The sequence below is a fragment of the Gallinula chloropus genome (assembly GCF_964237585.1).
Source record: "Gallinula chloropus genome assembly, chromosome: 15".
NCBI lineage: Eukaryota > Metazoa > Chordata > Aves > Gruiformes > Rallidae > Gallinula > Gallinula chloropus.
In genome coordinates, this window is record NC_140100.1 from 3,817,384 (window position 1) to 3,840,270 (window position 22,887).

Here is a 22,887-nt window from a genome sequence, read left to right on the forward strand (position 1 = left end):
ATCATTTCAGAAGGAAAAAGGTTTTGGAAACTCAGCTCAAGCTGGTCCAGTTTAAAGTGTACAAACAAGACATTAAACAACAATGAAATGCTTTCAATAATAAAAATCAGCTGGGTGTTGCCAGCTCTCAATGTTGTTTCAACTCCGGTGTTTTTCGCCCTCAGTGTTCCCAGGGCTGCTGCTGGGAGCCACAGACCCCCAGGGACACCCCTTGGCTCACTGGGACGCCACAGCACAGGCTTCATGCCACCCCTGTGCAGCTCCCAGCAGAGACCACGGCCATTCTCACTTCATACACCTGGAGGTTTCAGGTGTGCTCCACCAAGGACATGCCATAAGTGTCACTGACTGATTAACAAGGGGTTTTCACGCAATTAATTAGTAGGTGGCAGCCTCTATGCAAGCAGAATCCACCTGCAGAGGCACCAAACCATTTTAGTCATCTTTTTCCCCAAAGCAAATTCACACCACAGATTTTGAGGGGCAACAGAGGAGCACAACCCCCCCCCCCCCCACACACACACACACCCCCCTCCATACTCTGCTCTCCAAGAAAAACCCACCTGCACCTAAGACAAGTCCCTCCCTGGCTCCAGTACCCACACACCAGCCTCAGCTCAATGCCACAAGGCCACCAGCATCTGAGACCCACTGGCCACCACCACTGACCCAGCCCCAACCTCCAGCTTTGGGACAGGGCTGCCCCTGGCACTCCCCAGCCCCTCCCCACCACCTCCCCAAAGGAGTCTAAAGTCACACAACTAACACAATCCCTTCCAACCACCACGTGCAGCCTGACTTGGAGCAAGGCTGGGGTTGAAAAGGGCATTTCCAAGACCTCAGGCACACAGGCACACACTGAAGCAGCAACATGGATGCTGCAGGCTGTAGAGCACAACCCCACTGCCAGCCCAGCCCGTGACAAGACAGCATGAGGAGCCAGAGGCAAAACCATGGGGCTCTTCCTGCCCAGGGTGCTCCATGCCAGCAGCAGCCAAGTGCACCCACATCAGGTCCCAGGGCCGTCCCCAGCCCCTGCTGCTCCCCACACTGCACAGGCAGACACACACCCCACACCGAGCCCAGCCTTGGAAAGTCATCGTGCTTTTCAAGCTTGTCATGCATGACTGGGTTGATTCTGGGAATCAAACACCAGTGCCAGCATGGACACCCATCTCCCAGGCCCTCCAGGAGAGGAGGAGGAGGAAGAGGAAGGCCAAGCACACACACACAGCTAGTCTAGTGGCCGAGGCCAGGTCGGTACCATCTGTCTCAGGAGCCTGGTGGGTCCCAGCACACAGTGGGGCAGAGGAGCTCCCGTGAACCAGCACGCCAAAGCCACGATGTCACTGTGCCCCTCAAAGGGGTTCGTCCCTGCACCTCTCCAAGGCTGGAAGGATGCTCCTGGCACAGCTGGGAAGCGTGCAGTGCAGTGAAGGGAGCAGGAGCTCTGGCCTCGCTTGTCCCCTCGGAACAGGGATTTGCTCAAGCCACGCTGAGCTCATCTGCCATGGGTGTGACGGCTGCCTTGGCCCCGTCACAGCCCCTAATCACCCCAGATCAGGGCTTGCCACCTAATCGGCTCAATCTTGTCCCAGACCACCTCACCCCCAGCACTCTGCACCCACCGGCACTTTCGGGGCTGCTCCCCCAAAACAGCACCATCCCTCCCATGGCCCAGCTGGGTGGGCTTCACCATTTCCTGGGGGCAGCCAAACAGGCTGTTAGGAGTTTCACCACCTGAGTGTACGTACTCCAGGCTCTGGATCGCCCTGCGACACATCAAGCCTCTCCGCCTCTGCTCTGCAGAGCTGGAGAAAACACAGGCAGGAGCATTCCTGCCTAATTTACATTGTTAACATATTTTCTTTTAAGTCAGCTCCCCGTGGTGTTTCCTCTCCTCTCACATGTGGTTTCGGTCAGAAAATGGCTCCTTTGCTTGCCTGCTCCCTGAAAAGTAAACGTCTGCCAGCAGAGCCCACCCGGGCTGGGGGGACACCAGGGTCCCATCCTGCCCTATGGCCACCTCAGGACACCTAAATGCCCTGAGGGGAACAAGGGACACCTCTCAGGGCTTCAGTGTTCATCTCTTGTCTCACCTCCAGCCAGGACCTCTGCACCCTGCACTTTTGCTTCTCCTGCTGCAGGCAGCGAGGAGGGATGCACGGGAGGGATGCACGGGAGGGATGCACGGGAGGGATGCACGGGAGGGATGCACGGGAGGGATGCACGGGAGGGATGCACGGCCACTTCAGGGGGTTGGAGAAGGGAAGGGCAGCTCCAGCAGCACAGGATCCCGACCAAACCCCAGGCACCAGCAGGCAGAGCAGGGAGGCACAGTGCTGGGAGCGGGGAAGGAGCCGAGCGGGATGAGAAACCTGCACAGGAAAGGGGCCCAGGGCTGCAGCCCCGCCAGAACAAGGGGCCCATTTACACCCGCCCTGACACGGGCACCCTCCCTTGGCAGTAATGGTTATACAGGGAGCTGGGCCACAGGCAAGCTTTAATTACCACTATTAATACAATTCTGTTGGAAGCTCAAAGGCTGCTGCCTTCGCTCAGATTTCGGGATGCCCGTAACTTTAAGCAGATGCTTATGGCCCTGCTCTGAGAAGGGGAGGGGTGTCCTCATGTGCTCCACAGGAAAACCCACTGTTTTCCACACCAAAGATGAGGAAAGCCAGGAGAAGCTGAAGCCCTGGCTGCAGTGCCAGCAATGCCTGCAGTCCCACTTGCCATGAGAACAGGGGAGAGGCTTTGGGCTCATGCCACAGCCAGGAGCAGGATTACTGCCTCTATTCACTGCCGTGCCAGGGATCCACTGCCTGCTACAGCCAGGCTGGTTTTCATTCCCCTTCCCCCAGGAATGACTCAAATTTTCCCATTTAAGCAACCCCAGAAAGGAGGCTATTGTAGACCTGCATCCCCTGGGGCCAGGGGGACCTCGGTGACCCTTTGGCACAGGGGACAGGGCTGACTGCTGATGGCAAATGTCAAAGCAGCCTCAAAACCCAGCTGATAAACAGGACCTCTGACTGGCAGCACTGCAAGGGGGGAGAAGCAAAGCATCCCCAGGTCTGTGCCCATAGAGCAAGGACAGAGCAGCTCTCCCACTCTCCCTGCCCCCCATCGCTGGGAAAAGCAGAGCAAGGATGCTCCCAGGGTTCCCCAACCCCTGGCTGGTCCTCAGGTCCACGCCAGGATGCTGCGGCCCCCCACAGACTGCTGGGAAGGGCCCAGGGGCTCCCCTCCTCCCCAGCCGCACACGTTTCCCCCAGCTCCGTCCCCCGCCTCAGAGTCAGCCAGCATCGAATCAGCTCCAACTCCAGATGGTGAAATGCTATAAATAAAGGAGGGGGAAGGGGAGACAGGGCTGGTGGGACGCCAGGCCCACCGAAACACAAGCAGATGCTCCCCTTCCTCATAGGGCTGGGCTGCAGCAGGAGCTGGGGAGGAAGGTGGCATTCCCAACACCCAGAGGTGCCTCAGCTGGCAAGAGCCAGGCCCCCTCCCACCACCATCCCCCCCTCCCCCAGCACCTGGAGAAGCAAGGGGATAATTCAGAAGTTTTCCACAAGCCAGGCCATGAATAAGTCCTTCGGGCAGGACCAGCTCAGTAAACAACCTGCTTCCATTTTTATACAGCCACAACTCTAATTACCACCCATCCCGCTAGCCGAGGAGGTGTTTCAGCTCTGACATCAGCATCATAAGAAAAACCTCACTTCATCCTTCCCATACAGACCCAACAGCTTCACAGACACTTGCTCTGAAGATCCTCCTCTTCAAAGCATCTCCTGCTACCTCTGCACTGCAACAGCCAGGGGAAATTCCAGGTGCTCCCCAGGGACAAGCAGGGATTGTGGTAGCATCGTGGTAGCATCCACAGCAATCCCTGCCCTGATAGAAAAGGAGGCACTCAAACATGGCCAAGCTGCCACAAAATACCTTTAGGCAGAGCCTAAACAATGAGTGGAGTTATCTTCAGTATCCTCAAGACAGGAGGGGTGACACAGGTTCTGGATGGTGCTGGCACAAACCCTGCTGGGGTGCCACCGTCCCTCACCTTAGCATCAAAGCTTCACATCACCACTGACCAGGCACCTCACCTGCCCACACAGGCTGCCAGCCCCCAACATGAGGTCTGGGCTTTTGTAGCTTATTTAAATTGCATCCATTATTCAAATTGCTCTGATTATTCAAACTGTTCCAGCTGGGTTTGAGTGATAGAAACATCAAAAAAAATATTACTGATTTGCTTTTAAAGTGCAGAAGACATTAAGGTCTCAGTGTTTCCCTCAACAGCTGCAGCACTGCTGCCCCAGCATCCTCACACCAGCCCAGGGGGCTCAACCAGGCACTGCACCTCTGTCCTGGGGCCAGGGGGGCTTCTGGAGGAGCAGAGGCTGCACCAGCGTGCACACCCAGTGCCCTTTGGATGCATCCCGCTGCTTTCTCTGCCAACATGCAGCACAAAGGCAATGAGTGAGGGTGGCAGGCGAGCCAGGAGACAGACGAGCAACCCCAATTAGCAGTGGAAAGCGTCCAGCCACGAGTACTCAGCAGGACCCACAGCCAGGCTGCAGCTGATGGGGTAACGGGGACTTTTCAGTGGGTGAGTCTCCAGCCCGGTGGGGCTGCTGCAGCGGATGGAGCTCCGAGTCACAAGCTGACCAGGGTGACACAGAGTCCCTGCTCTGCCCTCAGTCACAGCCTGACGGCAGCACCTGCGAGGAGGAGGATTAACCATGCGATGGAAACCACACACCCCCCGGGATGACTCCCTCCAGCCACAGAGGGGAAGTATGATGCCCACAGATGCTGCAGCAGGTACTGAGCCTCAGCAGGGACCCACCATCCCTAGGGACTCTCGCCCTGTAGCCCTTTCAGACACAGCAGAGGGGATGGTGTGGCTTGTCACTGGTCACCCACAGCCCCCAGCAGCCTTTTCCAGGGAGATGCAAAGCAATTAGCAAAAATAATGAGGTCCTTCAGCATCCCCTGACACTGTGAGAGCAGCATGAAGGTCAGGTACATACCCTGAGCTGTGTGTCAACATGCCCAGATCCCCCCTGAACCCAGGCACCCCAACTTTCAGGTGCTATGGGACACAAAGCCCCCAGGGGAGTAGGAGGGCTGTGCAAGCACACTGCCAGAGACAGACCTCAGCCCCAGACATGACAAGTTACTATCCCAAGAAGCTGCCAGGCAGGAGAAAACAAGAGCAGGAAGGATGTGAAGGGTGGGGAGGATGCCTGATCTCCAGCCTGCAGTGACAGCACTGGGTGCCACAGCTCCCAGCACCACACACCAGAGCGGGAAGCACGTTCCCCTTCAATCCCCCCATCAGTGTTTCACCTTTAAGCAATCTGCTGCCAAATCAGAGCTCGACCTTAGCTGCTGATGCTCTGCAGCAAGGGGGTAAGCCTGGATTTGCCCCTCTGAAATCCCCAGCACTGTGCCACAGCTCCAGCCAAGGCATTACAGAAATCCCTGAGCACAAAGGAGCCTCTCAGGAGAGGCGCTGAGGCCACATCCTGCTCAGGACCATGCATCCCCTGGGGGGTGGACAAACACAGGCAAGGGTTCCAGGCAGGCAGAGTTCCCAGGCAGGGCAGCTGGCTGGTGCAGGACACCAGCCCTGTCCAGCTCCCTGGGGTCTGATTCCACCCACACCAGCCCTGTCCAGCTCCATGGGGTCTGATTCCACCCACACCAGCCCTGTCCAGCTTCATGGGGGTCTGATTCCACCCACCTCCCTGAGGCAGCAATGTCTCCAGCCAAGCTATCCCTGCCATTCCTCAGCAATCCCAAGCTGGGGAATTTCTCAGCCACAAGAAGCAGCTTTCTTCCCCCCCCTCCTTTTCCTGGCGTTTGAGCAGACTCAGACAGCAGAGGCACCCACGCTCTTCCCCCAGGCAGGGCTGGAGCCAGGAACAGCAGCACAAGCTTGGCTGGGAGCAGGGAGCAGCTGGAGAGACAGAAAGGGAGGGCGGGAGGGAGGATGGAGGAGACCAAAAACGCCACGTGCATGTGTTTTCTTTAAGAGAAAGAACTTTTCCAGCATTATCTGCCAAGGGAACACGGCCGGGATGCCGGCGAGCTCCCCTGCTCTGGAGGGATCTGCTCCAGGACAATGCAGCACAGGTCCTGGCAGGCTGGGATTTATCCAAGAGTTAAAACACAGGCTCTCCATTCCGGGATCACACCAGATCCAGAGGGATCTTTTTCTGGTGGGTAGGAGGGGAAGGAGATGAAGGGTGCCAGTCACACTGTGTGGGGCTCAAACCATGGCTCAAGCTGCTACAACAGGGGGAAAGTCCTTCCCACGCTCACCATGAGCCCCCCAGGGAGGTTGAGGGGATTGCTGCGGGCGATGGGAAGGCAGCAGGAGATGCTGGGAATGAGCTTCCCCAATTGCAGCGTGCAGGGGCTGTGCTGCAGCCAAGACCTCACAGCCCCTTAGAGAGAGACATACCCTGCACCCTGGCACCCCAAATTAGAGGCATAACTACCACCCACAACAACTCAACATCCTCAGCCCCACTCCAGGGACAGGCGATGGACCCCAGAGGGAGCCTCCTGCCAGGGCAGGACCCAAAGCACACCCTGACCCCAGCTCACACTCACTTGTGGCTGGGGCAGCCAGAGGCTCTGGCCATAAAGCTGCTGACCAGCCCGTATCAGCCTGCCCTTTGGACTCTTCAGCTTCTCACTGAGGCCAAGCCTTGAGCAATCACCAAATCATTCATTAATGCTGGCCCCATTCATAGCCTTTAATAACCCTCAGGCATTAGCAGGAATCCAGTCGTACCAGCTTTGGACTCCCACAGCAACCAGCTTGGCACCACCACACCAGGGAAATCCCCCTTGAGATGGGGGGAGCCCCAGCCAACACACCAGGGAGCACCAGGGGCTTGTGTGACACACGAGGCAATGCGGGGAGCACCGCTCCCTCCCCAGAGAGGGCCACACACCCCAAAACAGACAGGGCTCTGTCATGAAAACTGTTTTCTTGAGGGTTTAGGTTGCTCAGGCTCTGAACTCCTGGCTTCCACCCTGCAGGCTGCCTGGCCAGACTGCAGCCCCATGCCAGGGCTGTGGGACACCACCACAGACCCACATACCAAACCCCACGTCCCACTGCCGCTTCCTGCCCACTGCCATCCACAGCCCACAAGGTGCAGCACCAACCTGCTCAAGCCCACTGAGAGATGCTCCAAAAGCCAGATTTTGGGGGACTGGGTGCAGTCCCTAGAGGTCAATAAATAGCTCACAGCCCTGTAGGAAGCCAGCTGTTAGCCACAATGCCCAAAGCAGGATGGGGAAGTCTGTTCTGCACCACTGACCAGGGAGTACACAGCTCCTGGTCCTCCCCTCAAGCCCCCACAACCTCCCCCAGCGCTGGCAGAAGAGGTCACAGGTACCATATTTAGATTTGCAGAGCCCAACAAAGCACACACAGGGTAGGAGAGAGGCCACACAAGCCACCACACTGACCCTTCAGGGCTGATCATTTACCACCACCAAGCCCACCCCATGCCCAGGCTGGGGTGGCGAGTGGGACGGACGCAGGGCAGGAGGAGCTGGGTGCAGCTCCACAGGTACTTCAGCTCTACACAGCTCAGCACACTCACCACACACCTTCCAGCTCCTGCTGCCACACAGCAGCATTTCACTCTCACAGCTGTCCCCACCCCTGGGGACACATCTGCACCACCCCAGCCTGGCCCCTGCTCGGGGAAGGGGGGGGAACAGGCACCACTCTGTGAGCGCCGGGGAGCATCGGGACCAGGGAAGTTCAATAGTTTACTACCAATATTTGTCTTGGCTGGGCAGCACAGCTTGCTGGAGGAAACGGGGCAGGGGGAGGGCTCCAAACATCCTCTGCATTCCTTATACTGAAAGTAAAGGCAGCGCTGTGGCACCCGGGCTTGGGGTTAACCAAATGTAAGGCCTTTTGTGTTTATAAGTCCTGCAATAAAATATCCAGGGGTGTAGTTTTCCAAAGAGTAGAAGGAGCAAGGGGCCTTGCTCCTCACCCTCAGCATGACATGTGAACACCCCTTCCTCCCAAAAACCCGCAACTCAACACTTCTGCACAGAATCCATCCACAGAGCTGATCTGGACACAGCACCCAAGGACCCCAAGCTCTGCCTGGGGCTCTCCTTACTCTCCTCCCCACAACACAACCCTCTTCCCACAGCAAGCACTGCAAAGTGCCAGTGCCAGCTCCACTCCACAGCACTGGTGGGAAAACACAGGGTCAGAGCATGACCCAAGGCCACTGGGGAACCTCGGGGCTCACTCCCTCAGCCTGTACTGCTGCGATGCTCAGCTCAAAAATGACACCTTAAAACCAGCTCCTTAAAAGTGAGATGACCACAGAAGATGCCTCAAAGGCTGTGGGGGAGCTGAGCACCTTCTGTGCAGCTGCTCCCTGAGGGGCTGGTGCTTATCTCCAGCTGGGACAGGAGATCAGCACCTCAGTGCTTGGGGCAGATAAGGAGGTTTGGAGGTGGTTCTGCCAAAGCCCCACACAGCAGCCAAGTGGTCCAAGACTAAGTGCATTTCCGAAGCAGAGTGGGAGGACCTCTGGTGATAACCCCCAGAGCCAGCTCCAGGCTCCGGCTGCTCCTGCTGATAAACCCCGGCGGAGGCGGGTGCACGGTGTCAGGCACCAGCTGTGGGGCTGGCTGTGGGGCTCTGAGCACGCTGAAGTGGATGCCCCTGCTGCAAGTCATGTCCGTGGGAAGGGCTGATGAGGACCAGAAAGCCACAGAGAAAGCGGCTGCTCCAGCAACAGCCCCAGCACGGCACTTCCAAAGCCCAGACACAGAGCCAGGTACCTGGCAAAGCCCAGCACCCACTTCAAGGAGCAGCACAAGGCAGTTTTTATCCCCACATTCGGGCTGCCCCAAGCACCTCTCCAGCACAACTCAGGGTCTTCCACATACCCCATCCCCAGGACAGACTCAGCCCTGTGTCAGAGGGAGCCCTGCGCTCATTAACAGCTGCCAGACAAGAGCAGGGAGCTCTTCCAGCCAAAGCAGACTATTCACCCCGCTTAGAACTAATTAGGGCTTGTCTTAATCAAATCCTGCTAACCATGAACAACCACAGGGACAGAATTAACTGATTTACCTGGGATGGCCTTTGGCTGCTCACTGCCAGCCTGGTGTGAGCAAGCCAACCTGCATCAGCCACGGTGGCTGCAGACACAGCAAGGTGGGAGCTGTCAGGGCATGAGAAGGGCCCTGGGGACCTGCCCCACAGCAGGGATTCACCTCCCTGGGAATGCCAGTCCAACCAGGGGTGGGGGGCACAGCCCCATCCCAGGGCTGCGTGAGGAGCTGCAGCCATGGGAGACCAGCCCACCAAGGCAGGAGCAGAGAAGGATTAGCCTTCCTGCTGCCTTTTGTAATGCTCATTTCTTTAACAGGATTAGTCCCTGTAAGTCCATAAGAGGGTTTAATCACATAACACCATGGGGCAAGCAGCAGGGCTCCTGACCGGTTGGTGCAGGCAAGGGGTTTGGGGCAGATGGCAATGGAGGGGCCCAGGACTGAATCCAGACAGCTGCTCACTGCTGCTCCCCATCCCACTCCTTTCCCCAGCACCCCCAGCTGTGGGGCAGTGTGTGGGACAGCTCAGTGCCACAGCTAGAGACCCCACCAAGGGGAAGACCCATCGCTGGCTGAGCAGTCAGAGCCAGAGATGCCTACTGAGCATCCCTGCATGCTAGTGATGCACCAGTGTCTCTAGAGACTTGTCTTGCTTACCTTCCCATGCCCAGAAAAGTCACTTTTCTATTTGGCCTTCACAGACTCCCCACTATCAGACATCTACCACTGGCTGATTTTACCTGGTAACAAGCTCTTGCAAGGCTTCAGAGGGGAGAAAAATAAAGAAATGGAGACATTTAGCCAGCAAAATCCAGGTCCAAGTCTGGTTACAGTTTAAATGTACACAGCAGTGAAGCAAAACACTCAGGAGTCCAGGCAAATGCCATAATGAAATTAAATTATGATACAGATCTTGCCAGAAATAATTATGTCAACAACTTGGGTTTTAATTCCTTATTTATAGAGACCTGTGGATCTGGAGAAACCCTGTGCTCATTACAAGTTTAATTTTCTCTCTCTCATATCTCAACTGATGTCTCCAGAGACCACTGCCTGTAAAGTCTCCATACCTACAGATAGAGCCAGGGCCTGGAAGCCAAAACTGGCTCAATTCACACCTTAATTTATACCCAGAGTTCTCCTCTAGCACTGGGTCAGCCTCACAGCCTCAGCCTCCCTGACTGAAAGCCAGCAACAAAGCACACAGGAGCCACAGCCACCGCATCGCTCTCGCTGTTGGGGCTGCAAGAGGCAAAGGGATGCTGCCTTCCAGATCAAAAGGAGCTCTTTAAAACCTCATCCAGAAGCTGGGAGTGCCCACCCAACAGCTGGAAGCCCTGGCCCAACGAATGGGCACTGTAAGTCAACATACCCATGTGCCTCCAGCCCTGTGGATGATGCTGTAATGCCAGCACCTTCTCTCCTAAGAGGGAGCAGCCCCATGGCCCAGGGGGGAGCTGAGGAGGAGGAGGAGGTGGGGTTCACCCACAGCATTGCCAAGTGCAGGGTGCAACACCCAGAGGTGTTTTATCCAGCCATGCTGCACAGCAGCACCAGTGATGGTCCTGGAAGTATACAGCATGTCAGCCCCTCCTCCACAGTTAGGGAGGGTCTTAGGAATAAACAGGGAATGCAAAGAAGCATTTTAAGGTCCACAACTGGACCACGAGACCCATCAGCCCAGAGAAGCTCCAAGGGATGGAGCAGAGTCACAGCAGAGGCTCTGTGGGGCTGCCACAGCACATGCACAAGACCTTGATTCTGCCAGATGATTTTTAATTTATTTGAAACCATTTAATATTTTTACTATTGAACAGAACCATTAAACAGCTGGCAAGGAGCCCACTTGTAAGCAGGGCTGTTATTAAAGCAAGCTGCTTGAACACATCCCTGGGAGCAGAGGGGGCAGGACTGGCTGCTCCAGAGCAGGCTGCATTTTGAATGGTTCCTATTTAATATCAGTTTTCAAATCAATTTGAGGGAAAGCTTTTGATTACTTGAGGATGCAGAAGGGAACATCACCGCCTGGACCATGTGCATCATCTCTGTGTCAACAGCATCACTGCTCTGCAGCCAGGCAGTGGGCTGGGATGCAAACACACCCCCTCTGAGCTCCTGCCCCCCTCCCAGAGAGATGCTGGATCCCAGGGGTGACCCCACTGTCCCCTCACAGGACTGGCTATCTCTTGGGAGTGTGTGGCCCCAGGAACAAAGGCTCTTGGCAGGGCACAGCTCCTCCTGATGCTAATCTGCCTCCTACCTCCCATTCCCTTCCACTCACTTTGTGTTTCACTAAAAATATCACGGTGGAGGAAGTTTCTGCTGCGGGGTGGATGCTCTCCTCCCCGGGAGGGGCTTCCTGCACTGCCCTGGCGCAAAAATAACCTCTCAGCCAAGCTCCTGCACAGGACCCACTGCCTGCACCGAGTCCAGGCAGGCGAGCTGCGGCCAGGGGACAGCCTCTCAGCCCCCTCCCTCTGTCCCTGCAGCCCACTTGCAGCTCCTGGGCATTTTGGATGATGGGGACGCAGCCAGAACGCACATAAGAGGAAGTGTTTTGCATTCAAGCCCCTTTCCCATGGCACTGGGAGGGTATGTGGGACCAGGGGGGTCAGGAGCCAGGGATGACCCCGCCTTGTTCCAGCACAGTGAGCACCACACTGCTTTCTTCACCTCACAAGACCGTGGGTAAATCTCTGGTATCTGGATTGCGTTGAGCAGGATGAGGCTCAGAGCCAGGCTGGCAGCTCCTCTGAGCGCTGGGGCAATACCCTGCACACGCTGCTCCTGCACGGGCTCACCATGACTCCAGCCAAGGCTCCAGCAAACCTCACTGCTGACAGCAGCAGAGCGATGCCAGCCCCAAACCCAGCCATACCAAGCCAAAGGTGAGCACATTGCTGACGTGCAAGGGACAAGCAGATGGGACTGCCTGGGGAACAAGGCTGGTGGCTGCCTTGGTCCCAGCACCTGCGAGGCTGTGGGATAGAGAGCCCCCCAGCCTGTCACCCCTCAAACAGCACAGACCCGCTGCTGGTTGTCAGAGCTCCAGGAAGCTCCTGAATCCCCCCCCACCCAACACTCAAAGGGGCTCTGCAAAAACCCGTCTCATCCTGCTCCTCCTAACCAAGCACCAAGTCTGAGGGACCAATGGTCTGAAAAAATCAGTTATTTTTATCCATTTTGGCTATTGCTGCCTGCAAGAGAAAAGGGAATGCTCCCAGGAAAAGCAAAACACCCCATGCTCCCCCAAGCAAAGCCCATGTCAGCAGACTCCCACGACCTGCACTGGCATGAACCACCTCAACGTGGCCCCATCAGGCAAGAGGGAAGCATCCCACCACCATCCCTGGAGAAAGCCCCTCCGGCTGCCACATGCCTCAACCTCCATCCCCAAGATGCTGAGAGCTGGAGCTGCTCCAGAGCCCACCCACACCACCTGCAGCCCCAGCACCGACTCTGCCCAGCCCCATGACACACGATGCCGGCGAGCCCAGCGCTATCAATAATGCAGCAGGGTCAGGGCCAGCACAGGGCCGCCAGCTTCCCTGCAGCTCTGCTCCACACCAGCCCAACTGCTGAGGCCTCTGGGACAGGATTGAAGTTCTAACCCCCAAAGCAAGCCCAGCTTTGCTGCCACTCCTCTCCTCAGCTCCTGCAGGAAGCAACCCCCTCACCACCCTGTGTAGCCCGGTGCCTGCTGCAGCACTGCCCTTTGCAGGGAGACAGGAGGTCTCCAGTCACACTGTTCTGCTTCCTGGCTCCCTGCAGACACCTTCCCATCCCCAGCAGGGATGTGGGAAGCTGCGCTCCCACCCAGGCACAGCAGAGGAATGACCCCAGAGCTCCTGGCAGCCCTGGTGCAGCTCCACACTGAGCACAGAAGTGGCTTTACCAAGGGTTTGTAAGCAGAGGAGCAGGGCACATACAGCAACGCCTCCCTGCTCCAACAGGGTATGGACACAGCTTCCTTTTCAGACCCACAAATAGCACTGCCAGGCTGGCAGCATCCCCAAAACTAGCTGGGGTGGGAAGGGCAGAGAACACTGCAGGGATACGACCACAGCTCCTCGGGCTCCGTGCTCCAGGGTTTCCCCCAAACCTCCGCCTGCACAGCAGGAACCTCACCCAGGCTGTACCAGGGACCAGTTTTGCTGTGTCTCCCCCAGTCTGCTCACAGGTCTGAGCCTGTCACCACAGCCCAGGGAACACAGGATGCTGCAGGGAAGTGCTTTAATGTAAACCAGGCACTTTTTTTTTTTGGAGGCCTTTTTTTTTTAATCACATAATTACTGTGGACATTTCTGCTCATGTTAGGTTTTATTACATCTTTGTGGTTATTCTACAAGCTCTGAATTTTGGGCCTCAACTGAGTTGGCAAAGCTCTCCCAAAACATCTGTCCCGAGTTAGGGCCCTTCCAGCACTCCGGCAGAGAGCTGGCGGCTGGAGATGTTGCAACCCAGAGTTTTATTTGCAAAAGAAAAGGTTCTTATTCCTGACCCAAACAGAAGTGTAAATATTTACTGCCTCGATGTCAGCACTGGCCCCACACCTGCAGGTCTCCAAAAGCACCCAGGGGCTTATCCATCCTACTCCAGAAAACAGCCCAGCTGCCCCAGGCACACCAGTTCCTCTCCAGTGTGGGTCAGTGGCACGCAGGAGGCTCAGAGCCTGCTTGCTGTCACGACAGAGATGGCCACAATGCCCAAGTTGGCAGAGACACACCCATTCTCCTGCTGTTTGCCATTCTCATTCACCAGCAGCAATGCTGAGGTGATACCATCCCTCTCAGAGCAGGAATCAATTAACCACCAGCTGCTAATTACCCTACTTGAAACTTCCCAGACCCAACAAGCTGCTCGAATCCAGCAGCTACAAGACATGGGCTTGTTTTCCAAAAAATAAACACTGGCTGTAAGAGTCCCTCTGCACCCTCCCCCCCACCCTGCAGTCACGCTTTGGTGGGACCAAAGCAATGGAGGGGAACCACATCGCCCCAAACATGTCTGGGTGGCTTTACTTGTTCCTGTTTCTCCTACAAACACACCTGGAGAAAGCAGCAAGTCCCAAGGACACCACGGACAGGGCTCACGAAGCCCACATGGCCACACTGGGGTTCAGTGAACTGAACCCCAACACACTGCTCAGTGAGAGTGGGGGCAGCCAAGCTGCCTGCAAAGGCACTGCCCTGGGATACAAACACCTCTGGGACAGGGGCAGCATCCAGGTGAGTGCCCAGCAGCACCGCTCAGCACCAGCCTGGCCCTGCAGCGTGCCTGCCTTTTACACACCATTAGCCCAGGCGTTTAATTAACAGCCACTCCTGGCTCCCACCACCAGCCCAAAGGCACCTTTGCAATAAAGGCAGCTCAACACCCAGCACCCAACACAGATCATCCCCCAAGCCCCCCACCCAGCCCTGCCTGCTACCTCCCAAACCCCTGGGGACTCAATGTTGGCAGGGAGAGCCCAGTGACCACAGCAATGGGTTTGGGACAGGGGAGCACACGGCATGGGGACGTGGGGGGTGCTGCTTCCCCTCCTGGGGAACGTGGCACAGGGCAGGCAGCAAGCAGGCAAACCCCTCCAGCACAGGCAGGCAGAGAGCTGGGTACTGAGCTATGGGACAGGGCCAGGCAGCCCCTGCTCCCGTGGCACCATGGCTGCACTGGGCAGGAGCTCCCAGGTCGCAGGGATGATGGCAGTGCTGTGCTCAGCTGCTGGCAGCCAGCCCTGCCGACCTGCTCTGGGGGCAGGCAGCCTGATTTTAAATACATGCTGAATTATTCATGCCATAACCCTGGTTCTTGGAGCACAAGGTCCTAAACAGATCCCTGCTGGGGGGGTGTGTTGACCCCACACACCCTCCCAGCACCTCTCCTGTGGCAGGGTCACTCCTCTTGCAAAGTAAGACTAGGACAGCATGGGGAGACTGGTAGGGCTGTGCCCACCCTCCTTGCTGCATTGCATCACTTCCCTGCTGCCCACCACCGCAGCCACCGTGGGTGCCAGATTTCCCTCCTCTTCCAGTTGCTCGTTGCTTTAGGCTGGACAGAAAAACACAGCCTCAAATCAAGGAAAACTGCAGCCTCTACATAAACAAACACTGCTCACAAAAATGCTGCTCCCTAAGAGCAGCCCAGAGCATCAGCGCTGCTTCTACTGGGGCAGCCTGGGGCCAGGGGTCTGAGGGGGGAAGGGAGCTGCCTTTTCTCCTTCACCAAACACAACAGACCCAAGCACTGCCAGCCCAAGCCCAGCTTACTCCAGCACCAAGCCTGGTCCCCTCCAAACCTGGCTGGGGGCAAGTCTCTGACTGTCCCCAGTTCTGCTGCAGGGACAGAAGTCTCCCAAAAAGCCCCAGCACCACCCAGAGCTGTACACACACACCACAAAGGACCAGTGACTGTGACCTGCAGGATCAGGGTCAGTCTAGACCTGCCCCATGCAGGGACACAGCCCTGAAGGGCTGGGAACGGTACAAGCTGGGGTACATGATTGCTCCCCTGGTCTCCAGCCATTTTGGACCTAGGAAGAGACCCACATCACTCAGACTAAGCAAGGAGGACTGCAAGGCACAGGAGCAGGATGCTCTGGCAACCCCTGACCTCACTGCAGGGTCACACACAACCCCAGCAGAGAGAAGTGACCTTGGCCAGGAAAGCCTGCAGCACCCAGCTCTTCCAAGAGCTGCCACCTGAGGAGGCAGGAGCAAACCAGCCACTGACCCAGAGTCTCCACAAGCACCCAACATGCTCAGTGCTGCCTGTCCCCAGCCCCACACAGTGAGCATCACCCCCAGCGTTCCCTTCACCCAGCTCAGGCTCTGCCAAGAAACTGGCACAGTGAGCACCAAACACCTCAGCTGCACTGCTCCCCATGAAGCCCCCAGCCCCTCTGAGGGGAAAGGCAGGCACTGCTCTCCCCTTGCACCCCAGCCCTGCCCAGGTCTCCCTGTCCCACCCTCTTCTTGAAGGAGCTGAAACCCAAAGGCCGGAAAGGACCGTCCCGTTCCCCTCGCCTGACTTCCCGTCAGCACACACTGTTGGACTGCACCCAGCAAACAGAACAGAGACAGGATAGGAAATCCCCAGCTTGGAAAGCTGCCCCCCCAGCCATGCCCTGCTGCCCCCTCCCCAGGAACAACTCCTCTCCCACCAGCCATCCCAGGGGTGACCAGCCCCCCATTGCACCAACCCATGGGAAAAAGCACCCATCATCATCATCATCACAGACCTTCACACAGCTACAAATCATGCAACAAGTCAAAAATCAAAATGTTGTCTCCAAGCCAGCCCCAAAGGAGGAGGAATCCTCCTCTGCAAGATGCCAAACAGCTCTGCATGGGAGGACCAGAGGTGAGACCCCCTCCCTATCTCTGGAGATGAACACACCTCCTGCCTCGTACCAGCAACGCCTGGTATCTGCACAGGGGAATTCCTCAGCCCTTACTCCATGGGGGCTCCTGAGGACAGAAAGCTTCCCTGGCTTTCCCAGCCACATCTTCCATCAGCCCCATGGCCACTTCTCAGCCAGCACCCAGCCACCAGCCCACCTCTGAGGAGGCAGAAGCCATCCAGGCACTGCAGCCCCTGCAAGCTCCCCAGGGAGGAGGAAGAGGAGGAGGAAGAGCAGTGTGCCCATGGCAGCTCCGCACTGAAGGAGACCACTGAGCACCAGCACTCCCCACCTGGCATCAGCCCAGCAAGCATGGGGGGCTGCAGGGTGGGGACATGGAAGGGGGCACAGGGCTGCAGAGAGGTGACAGTCACCAGCTTTGGCCACGCAACACCCAACACCACTCCTGCCACATTCACGCCCCGAGGGCGGTGTGAGGACTGAACCCTCTGCTATCTGCCAAGCGCAAGGCTGCGCCGTCTCCGCCAGCCGGGCCCCAGCAGCAAGGCAGCCATGGAAACTGGACGGTTTCCACCCCGAATTCTTTCCTTTTTGGAAAGGAGTTTACCAATAAAAGGCACTTACTGCAGAATCGCAGTCCAGACCCAGGCCACTTGAAAAAGAGCTAATTTCCTTCCCATTTCAGCAAAAAGCTGAGAACACGCTCACCCCAGATGTTCCCTCCCTCCTGCAAATAATGGAGAAGCTCATTCACAAGCTCCAGCTTTACCACATCCCTGTGCAGCCTGTCCCCACAGGCAGGCAGGACCCAGACTGGGACACAGACCTCAGCCAACGCACCATAAGGTCACTCATTGCCCAGGCTGACCCCCACCAGCCCCATTCCAGACCCCAGCAGCTCCAGGGGCCCAGGAGACCCTTTGGCAGGGGGTGGGGAGACACAACAGGGGGATGGACAGTCACAAAGTTTTTCTCTGATGGGACGCAAGGCGTGCTTGCAGAGGGAGGTGCTCCCAGGATGGTGGCACCCACTCCCTGGCTCTGCACCCAGCAGCCCCACACACCACCCAGCTCTGCCCTCACCTTCCTGCTGCCATGCGAGGAGAAGCTGTGCGAGTGCCGCTGGAGGCTGCCCCCACTCAGCTCCAGCTGCGGCTTCCAGACCTCCCCGTTGTCACTGCCCACCGATTTGGTGGGTGAGATGCTGGAGTTGAGCAGGATCCCGCTGTGCACCATCTCCTCCGTGCAGGTCAGGCGCAGGCTGCACAAGTACTCGTCTGTCTCCTTGTCTACCACGAGCAGGCGGGTCTCTGTCTCCACAGCCTTGATGCGCTGCACAACCTGGAAAGGAGAGGAACAACTGAGTGGAAACCCAGGGACCTCAGGGGTGACAGGAGCTGGACCTGAGGACCACCAACTCCCCCACACTCTCCTACAGCTTTGGTCTCACTGCAGAGTGCGAGTTTGCTGTCACTTCCAGCCATCAGTGATGGCAAGAAGGGCAGAGCAGAGTTTTGAGGGATCCCCAGGATAGAGCATCTGCTGCTTGCAGTGCTGGGTGATGATGGTGACAGCTCTTTCCATCCTATGCCCTGCAATCCACATGAAAACTCTGGTCAAGGTATCTGCACAGGCCTCCCAGGATCAGCCACTTTGGTCAGACAAAAGCTGCTTCATCACCCCTCCCAAGCACGAGAAACCCCACTGCCTGGTTTTGTCCCTTGGGGGACAACACAGTCTGTCCCACCAAGCAAACTGCCTTGCACACCCTCATTTCCTTGATCTGGGATGTCTTTCTTTACCCATACTCTGAGCCAGGCACAGCCAGTATACATAGCAAGGGATCAAGCACCCATGCACACATTCAGTGGCTGGGCTGCCTTCACTGGGTGCTCCCCACCAAACCCTACAGCAGCTACCCCACACCCCAGGCAGATTTATGAAAGAAACAACCCTAACTGCACACTCATCCCTGCTCTGTGCCAGGGACCTGCAGAGATAAGGGCAAACAGTGCTGGGAGCAGGAGATGGGCCCATCCCTGCTGGGACCCAGCTCCAGGCAGCGCTGAATGGGGACCATTGTCCTCCCTCTGCTCAGGCTCCTTCACAGGGATCGGTGACTGGCAGAGAGTCTGAAAGGGACTCGTGGTGTCGGCACAGCAGGGAGAAGCAGGAGGTGCCAATCCTGGCTGCAGCAGGGCATGGGGTAAATCACACCAAGGTGGGCTGTGGTGGAAGCAGGGCAGATCCAGGGCACACACAGGAAAAGAGAAGCCATCTCCAGACTCCCTGCCAGCAGCCAAAGGGCCACCTCCTCCCTTCACAGACCTTCATCTGGAGGAGGAGGAGGGATAACATCACTGGCAATGCTGCTTGGCAACCATCCCCACCTGTGGGGTGGCCCTGAAGGCCACACACCTGTGACCCACCAGGCATGCAGGGAAACCCCCCAAAGCAGCACTGATCTAGGTCATGCTGGCCAGACAGACTGCAGCAGCCAAGGTTATAAGTGACAAAGGAGCCTAATGCGCAATTAGCTAGCATTTATTTACTCCCCTGCGAGCTCCATTCAAGGTCAGCAGAGCCGGTATCTGCAAATGAAAACCCAACAAGAAATTTATAGGCTGCAGACAAGGCTGCTTGTCTTGAACCAACTCTCTGCTGCAGGCTGCAGCTCCCACCTCCCCGGGCTGTGCCGGGCAGCAGCACACCCAGGGCTCCCATCCGTAACCAGCCTGAGGAGTGCTGTTCCCACCAAGCCCCAGAAAACCCATCTGCTCCCTTTCAGATCCCTTTACAGGCGACATCTGACAGCGCTGCCAGTACCAGCAAAGCTGAGCCTGTGCAAGGCCACTTCTGGAGGGGACCTGCGAGCAGGCAGCTGACACCCAGCAGTGGCAGGAGATGCAGAGCCTGTGGAAGCACGCAGGAAAAACATGCTGGGTCCTGCACGGCAATATCCCCCAGACCCTGTGGTTTGGGTGCTCCAGGCAGCAGGGAGCTGGGTCCTGCAGACCACAGCGAAGCACAGAGGGACCACAGAAGTGCCCTGACCTGCCATGGTGCTGCACAGCACTGACACAGCAGGACAGGCGAGATGCTCCCTGGCTGGCAAGGAGCAGCACTAGGGCTCAGCCTGCTGCTGAGCTCCCCAACACCCATGGTGAGAGCAGCAATGCAGGAAGCATCTCCCCAGCCCTACAAGAGCCAGGGCTGAGCACAGCAGGGATGGAGAGCAGGCACAGAGCTGCCCCTCATCCACTCCCCATCAGCAAGGGCAAGCAGAAAGGGGTTTCTGTGACAGAGTCCCCAGGCAGCAAGTTGCTTTGGGGACAGAGCAGCAAGCTGGAAGGCAAAGCAGCAGCCAGGCAGCTGGTGAGGATCTGCCTGACATAGGCAGAGCCTGGCACCCTACCCGTTTCCGAGCCATGGTCACAGCCTCAGCAAGCCCACAGCTTTTCTGAAGACGACACAGCTTCTCCTGCGCATCCGGCACATCGGGACCTTCTCAGCATCGGTCCAGCCGCGTGATTTCCGCAGCTCCACCCAAACAGACTTTCATCCTGGCTGCACCAGCACCAGCCCACCGGAGCCAGTCCAGGCCCTTGCCAAACACCAGCTGCCCATGAAGGCAACTCACGATGCCACTATGAGCAGCTCAGTACATCCCTCCCACTCTCAAAGACACATCTCTGCCCAGGCACCGCACTATCAGGCTCAAAAAGGACCTGGAGGCTTTCCTGCACCACCTTTTAAGAGCCTTTGTGCCTGCCAAGCTGGTGGAGAGACACCAAGCAAGGAAGACCAGATCTTATCTGAAAAGCACACATCTCTGGGGTGACCATCACCCACAGCACAGCCCCCAGGAATTCCCCAGAGCGGACCCAAGCCAGGCAAAGGCTGGCTGGCTGAAGCTCTGCCTCCATGGTCACAGGACTCCAGGACAAGCCACTCACTAGCTGAACCCAGGAGTAGCAGCAGCAGCAGCACCCAGCTCCTACACCCTGGTGCTTTGGGCACAGCAGGAGGGCAGGAGCCCACTGCTCTGCCCCGCACACCCGCTGCCCAGCCAGGCAAGGAACCAAGGAGCCAGGATGCAATTTTGCATCCAGGACATGTAAACGCCCTGAGAACACGTTCTGCCTTTGCTCCTTGGGTAAGGCCAGGAAAAAACAGAGAACAAAGACACAAATGCCGCCAGCTTCAGCTCGAAACACAGTTACACCCAAACAGCAAGGCCTTGTTAGCTGCAGGCTCTGTCCCACCGCAGCTTCAAATGCACTCAAGAGAAGCATTACTTATCCCAGTCCTGGGACCTCAGCAGCACGAGGAGGACAGACCACAGCAAGCCAGCTGCTCCAACCCATCAGAAGAGCCAGCATCTGATACACCATGGCATCACCCTTCCCACCCTACAGCAACAATGGGTATTTTTGGGGGGGGAGGGGGATAGGTTCTTCTGCTTTGAGGCAAGAGGGAGGGCAATCCCAGAGCGTGTCCTGGGGCATAGCTGCTCACACACACCAAGGCCACCACCACAGTGGGAACACAGCTCCACAGCACCCCGGATGGGACACTCTTGTCCCATTCACTGCCCTGCAGCAGGAAGAATCTTGCCTCAACCAGCAGAAAATGGAAGACAGGGAAATTTCTCTCATTTCACTTGACCTACTGGAAAACCCCCACACATTTCAAAGACACAGCTGGCTGTCTCAGCTCTGCTATCGCCCTTGCCTAGCATCCCAGTTTCAGCAGGGAGCTCTGATGGCTTCCAATACGACACAGCTCCTTGCAGGAATACAGCCCTCCTTTCTGCCAAGCCAGATCAAAGATGCAGACCCTCCTTCAAGGGTTTTGAAATCACACTCAAGACAAACATTAACTTTAACACAGCTGGCTCACACCATCAAAACAGGCTCAATTAGCCATTAAAACCCACCAGCCACATAGAGAGGAGTCCACAAGGCTTTAGTGGAGCCACCTGGGCTTGCCCTGATGCCTGGAAGGCTCTGCCTCACCTTGACCACGGTGACATCCACACTTGGTGGGTGAAGCCCAGGAACCCTCACCCCTCAAAACACTGCCAGGTCCACAAGCTGCGTGAGGCACATCCTGGAGGCTCTGCCCCAGTAAAGCACTGGCCGCAGGAGCCAGCCATATGTTTTAAGTTACTAAAGCATTAAACCCCACAGAGCCCCGCGAGCCATTAGGCAAACAGGCACATGAGGCACCGGGTCCCTGCCAGGATCCATGTCCCTGGCAGGACAGGAGCAGCTCGGATCTCATTGCTTGTTTTTTTGGACTGAACTGTTTAACAAACACGAGTTTTCAGTTTTATAAGCAGAAATGACACAGCCTGAAGCATGCAGCTCCCGTTACTGAGCTGAGAGGCAGCTTGCTTGGATCCCCCCCCCCCCCCAGTCACAGCCATGGTCTAGTAACAGCCATTATTTCCCCACAACCCCTATCTCGCTTGAGCCAGCCAAACTGGTGAACATCTGCAGAGCTTTATCAGTAGATTTTAAGGCATCCTTGCACACTCCAGGCTGTATAAGCAGCTCACCCAAAGTGAGCAAGAGGACCCATAGCAGAGCTAGGGAAATAAAGCTCAGGTCTCCCCACTCCTTTCCACCACAGATTGCATAACCCAGCCATGCCCTGCCCATGCCAAAACACCTTAGGCTTTCCCACCTTCACACGATTACAACATCCCTTCGGCAGCTGCGAGACACCCAGCACCACGCAACTGTTCTCATGGGAACTCAGTGTCCCACACACACAAAGCCCCCCCCTGCAGCCCAGGCTGAGAATTTAGGGGGGCACCCACCCCACCCCAAGCAACCCCCAGCACCAGCCCAGCCAAGGATGCTCCAGCACAGCTATTTCGTGAGAAACCCACCCCTCAAGCCCACCCAGGGAGGCTGCAGCCAGGCGGCAGGAATGCCTGAAGCCAGGGTGCTCAGCCCGGGGGTCCCACAACCAGCCGCCTGCCCTGCCCGTCCCCTGCCCGCACCTGATGGTGCGTCTCCTGCTCCACGTTGAGCCCGTTCACCTCGACGACGCGGTCCCCGGCGCGCAGCCCCGCCGCCTCGGCCGGCGAGCCGGGCTCCACTTTGCGGATGAACTGGCCGCTCTTGCCCTTCTCGCCGTGCAGGTGGAAGCCGTAGCCGCTCTCCCCTTTCAGCATGCGGCACAGCCGCGGCTTCAGCTGGTCCTTGGCCATGGCCGGAGCGCCCGGCGGGCGGGCGGCGCGAAGAGACGGGCGGGCGGGGGCGGGCGGCCGCGGGGGCCCCTTTTATGCGCGGCCCGGGGCGGGCGCGGAGCGGCGGGGCGCGGAGGGGCGGGCCGGGGCCGCGGCCGGCGCTGGGGCTGGGGCCGGGGCGCTGCGCAGCGCGGCCATG

General features: G+C 57.4%; 1 protein-coding gene across 1 annotated transcript in view; it reads right to left on the reverse strand.

Moving 5' to 3' along the window:
* The window catches only part of NHERF2 (NHERF family PDZ scaffold protein 2), a gene marked incomplete at its 5' end in the record, with an annotated part of 38,874 nt that extends 16,165 nt beyond the window's left edge, over positions 1-22,709 (reverse strand). Inside the window, 2 exons of the mRNA XM_084270968.1 lie at positions 17,570-17,827; positions 22,500-22,709. Coding sequence (XP_084127094.1) covers positions 17,570-17,827; positions 22,500-22,709 — 468 coding nt within the window. The remainder of the gene's footprint in view (positions 1-17,569; positions 17,828-22,499) is intronic.
* Between the last annotated feature and the right edge of the window lie 178 nt (positions 22,710-22,887).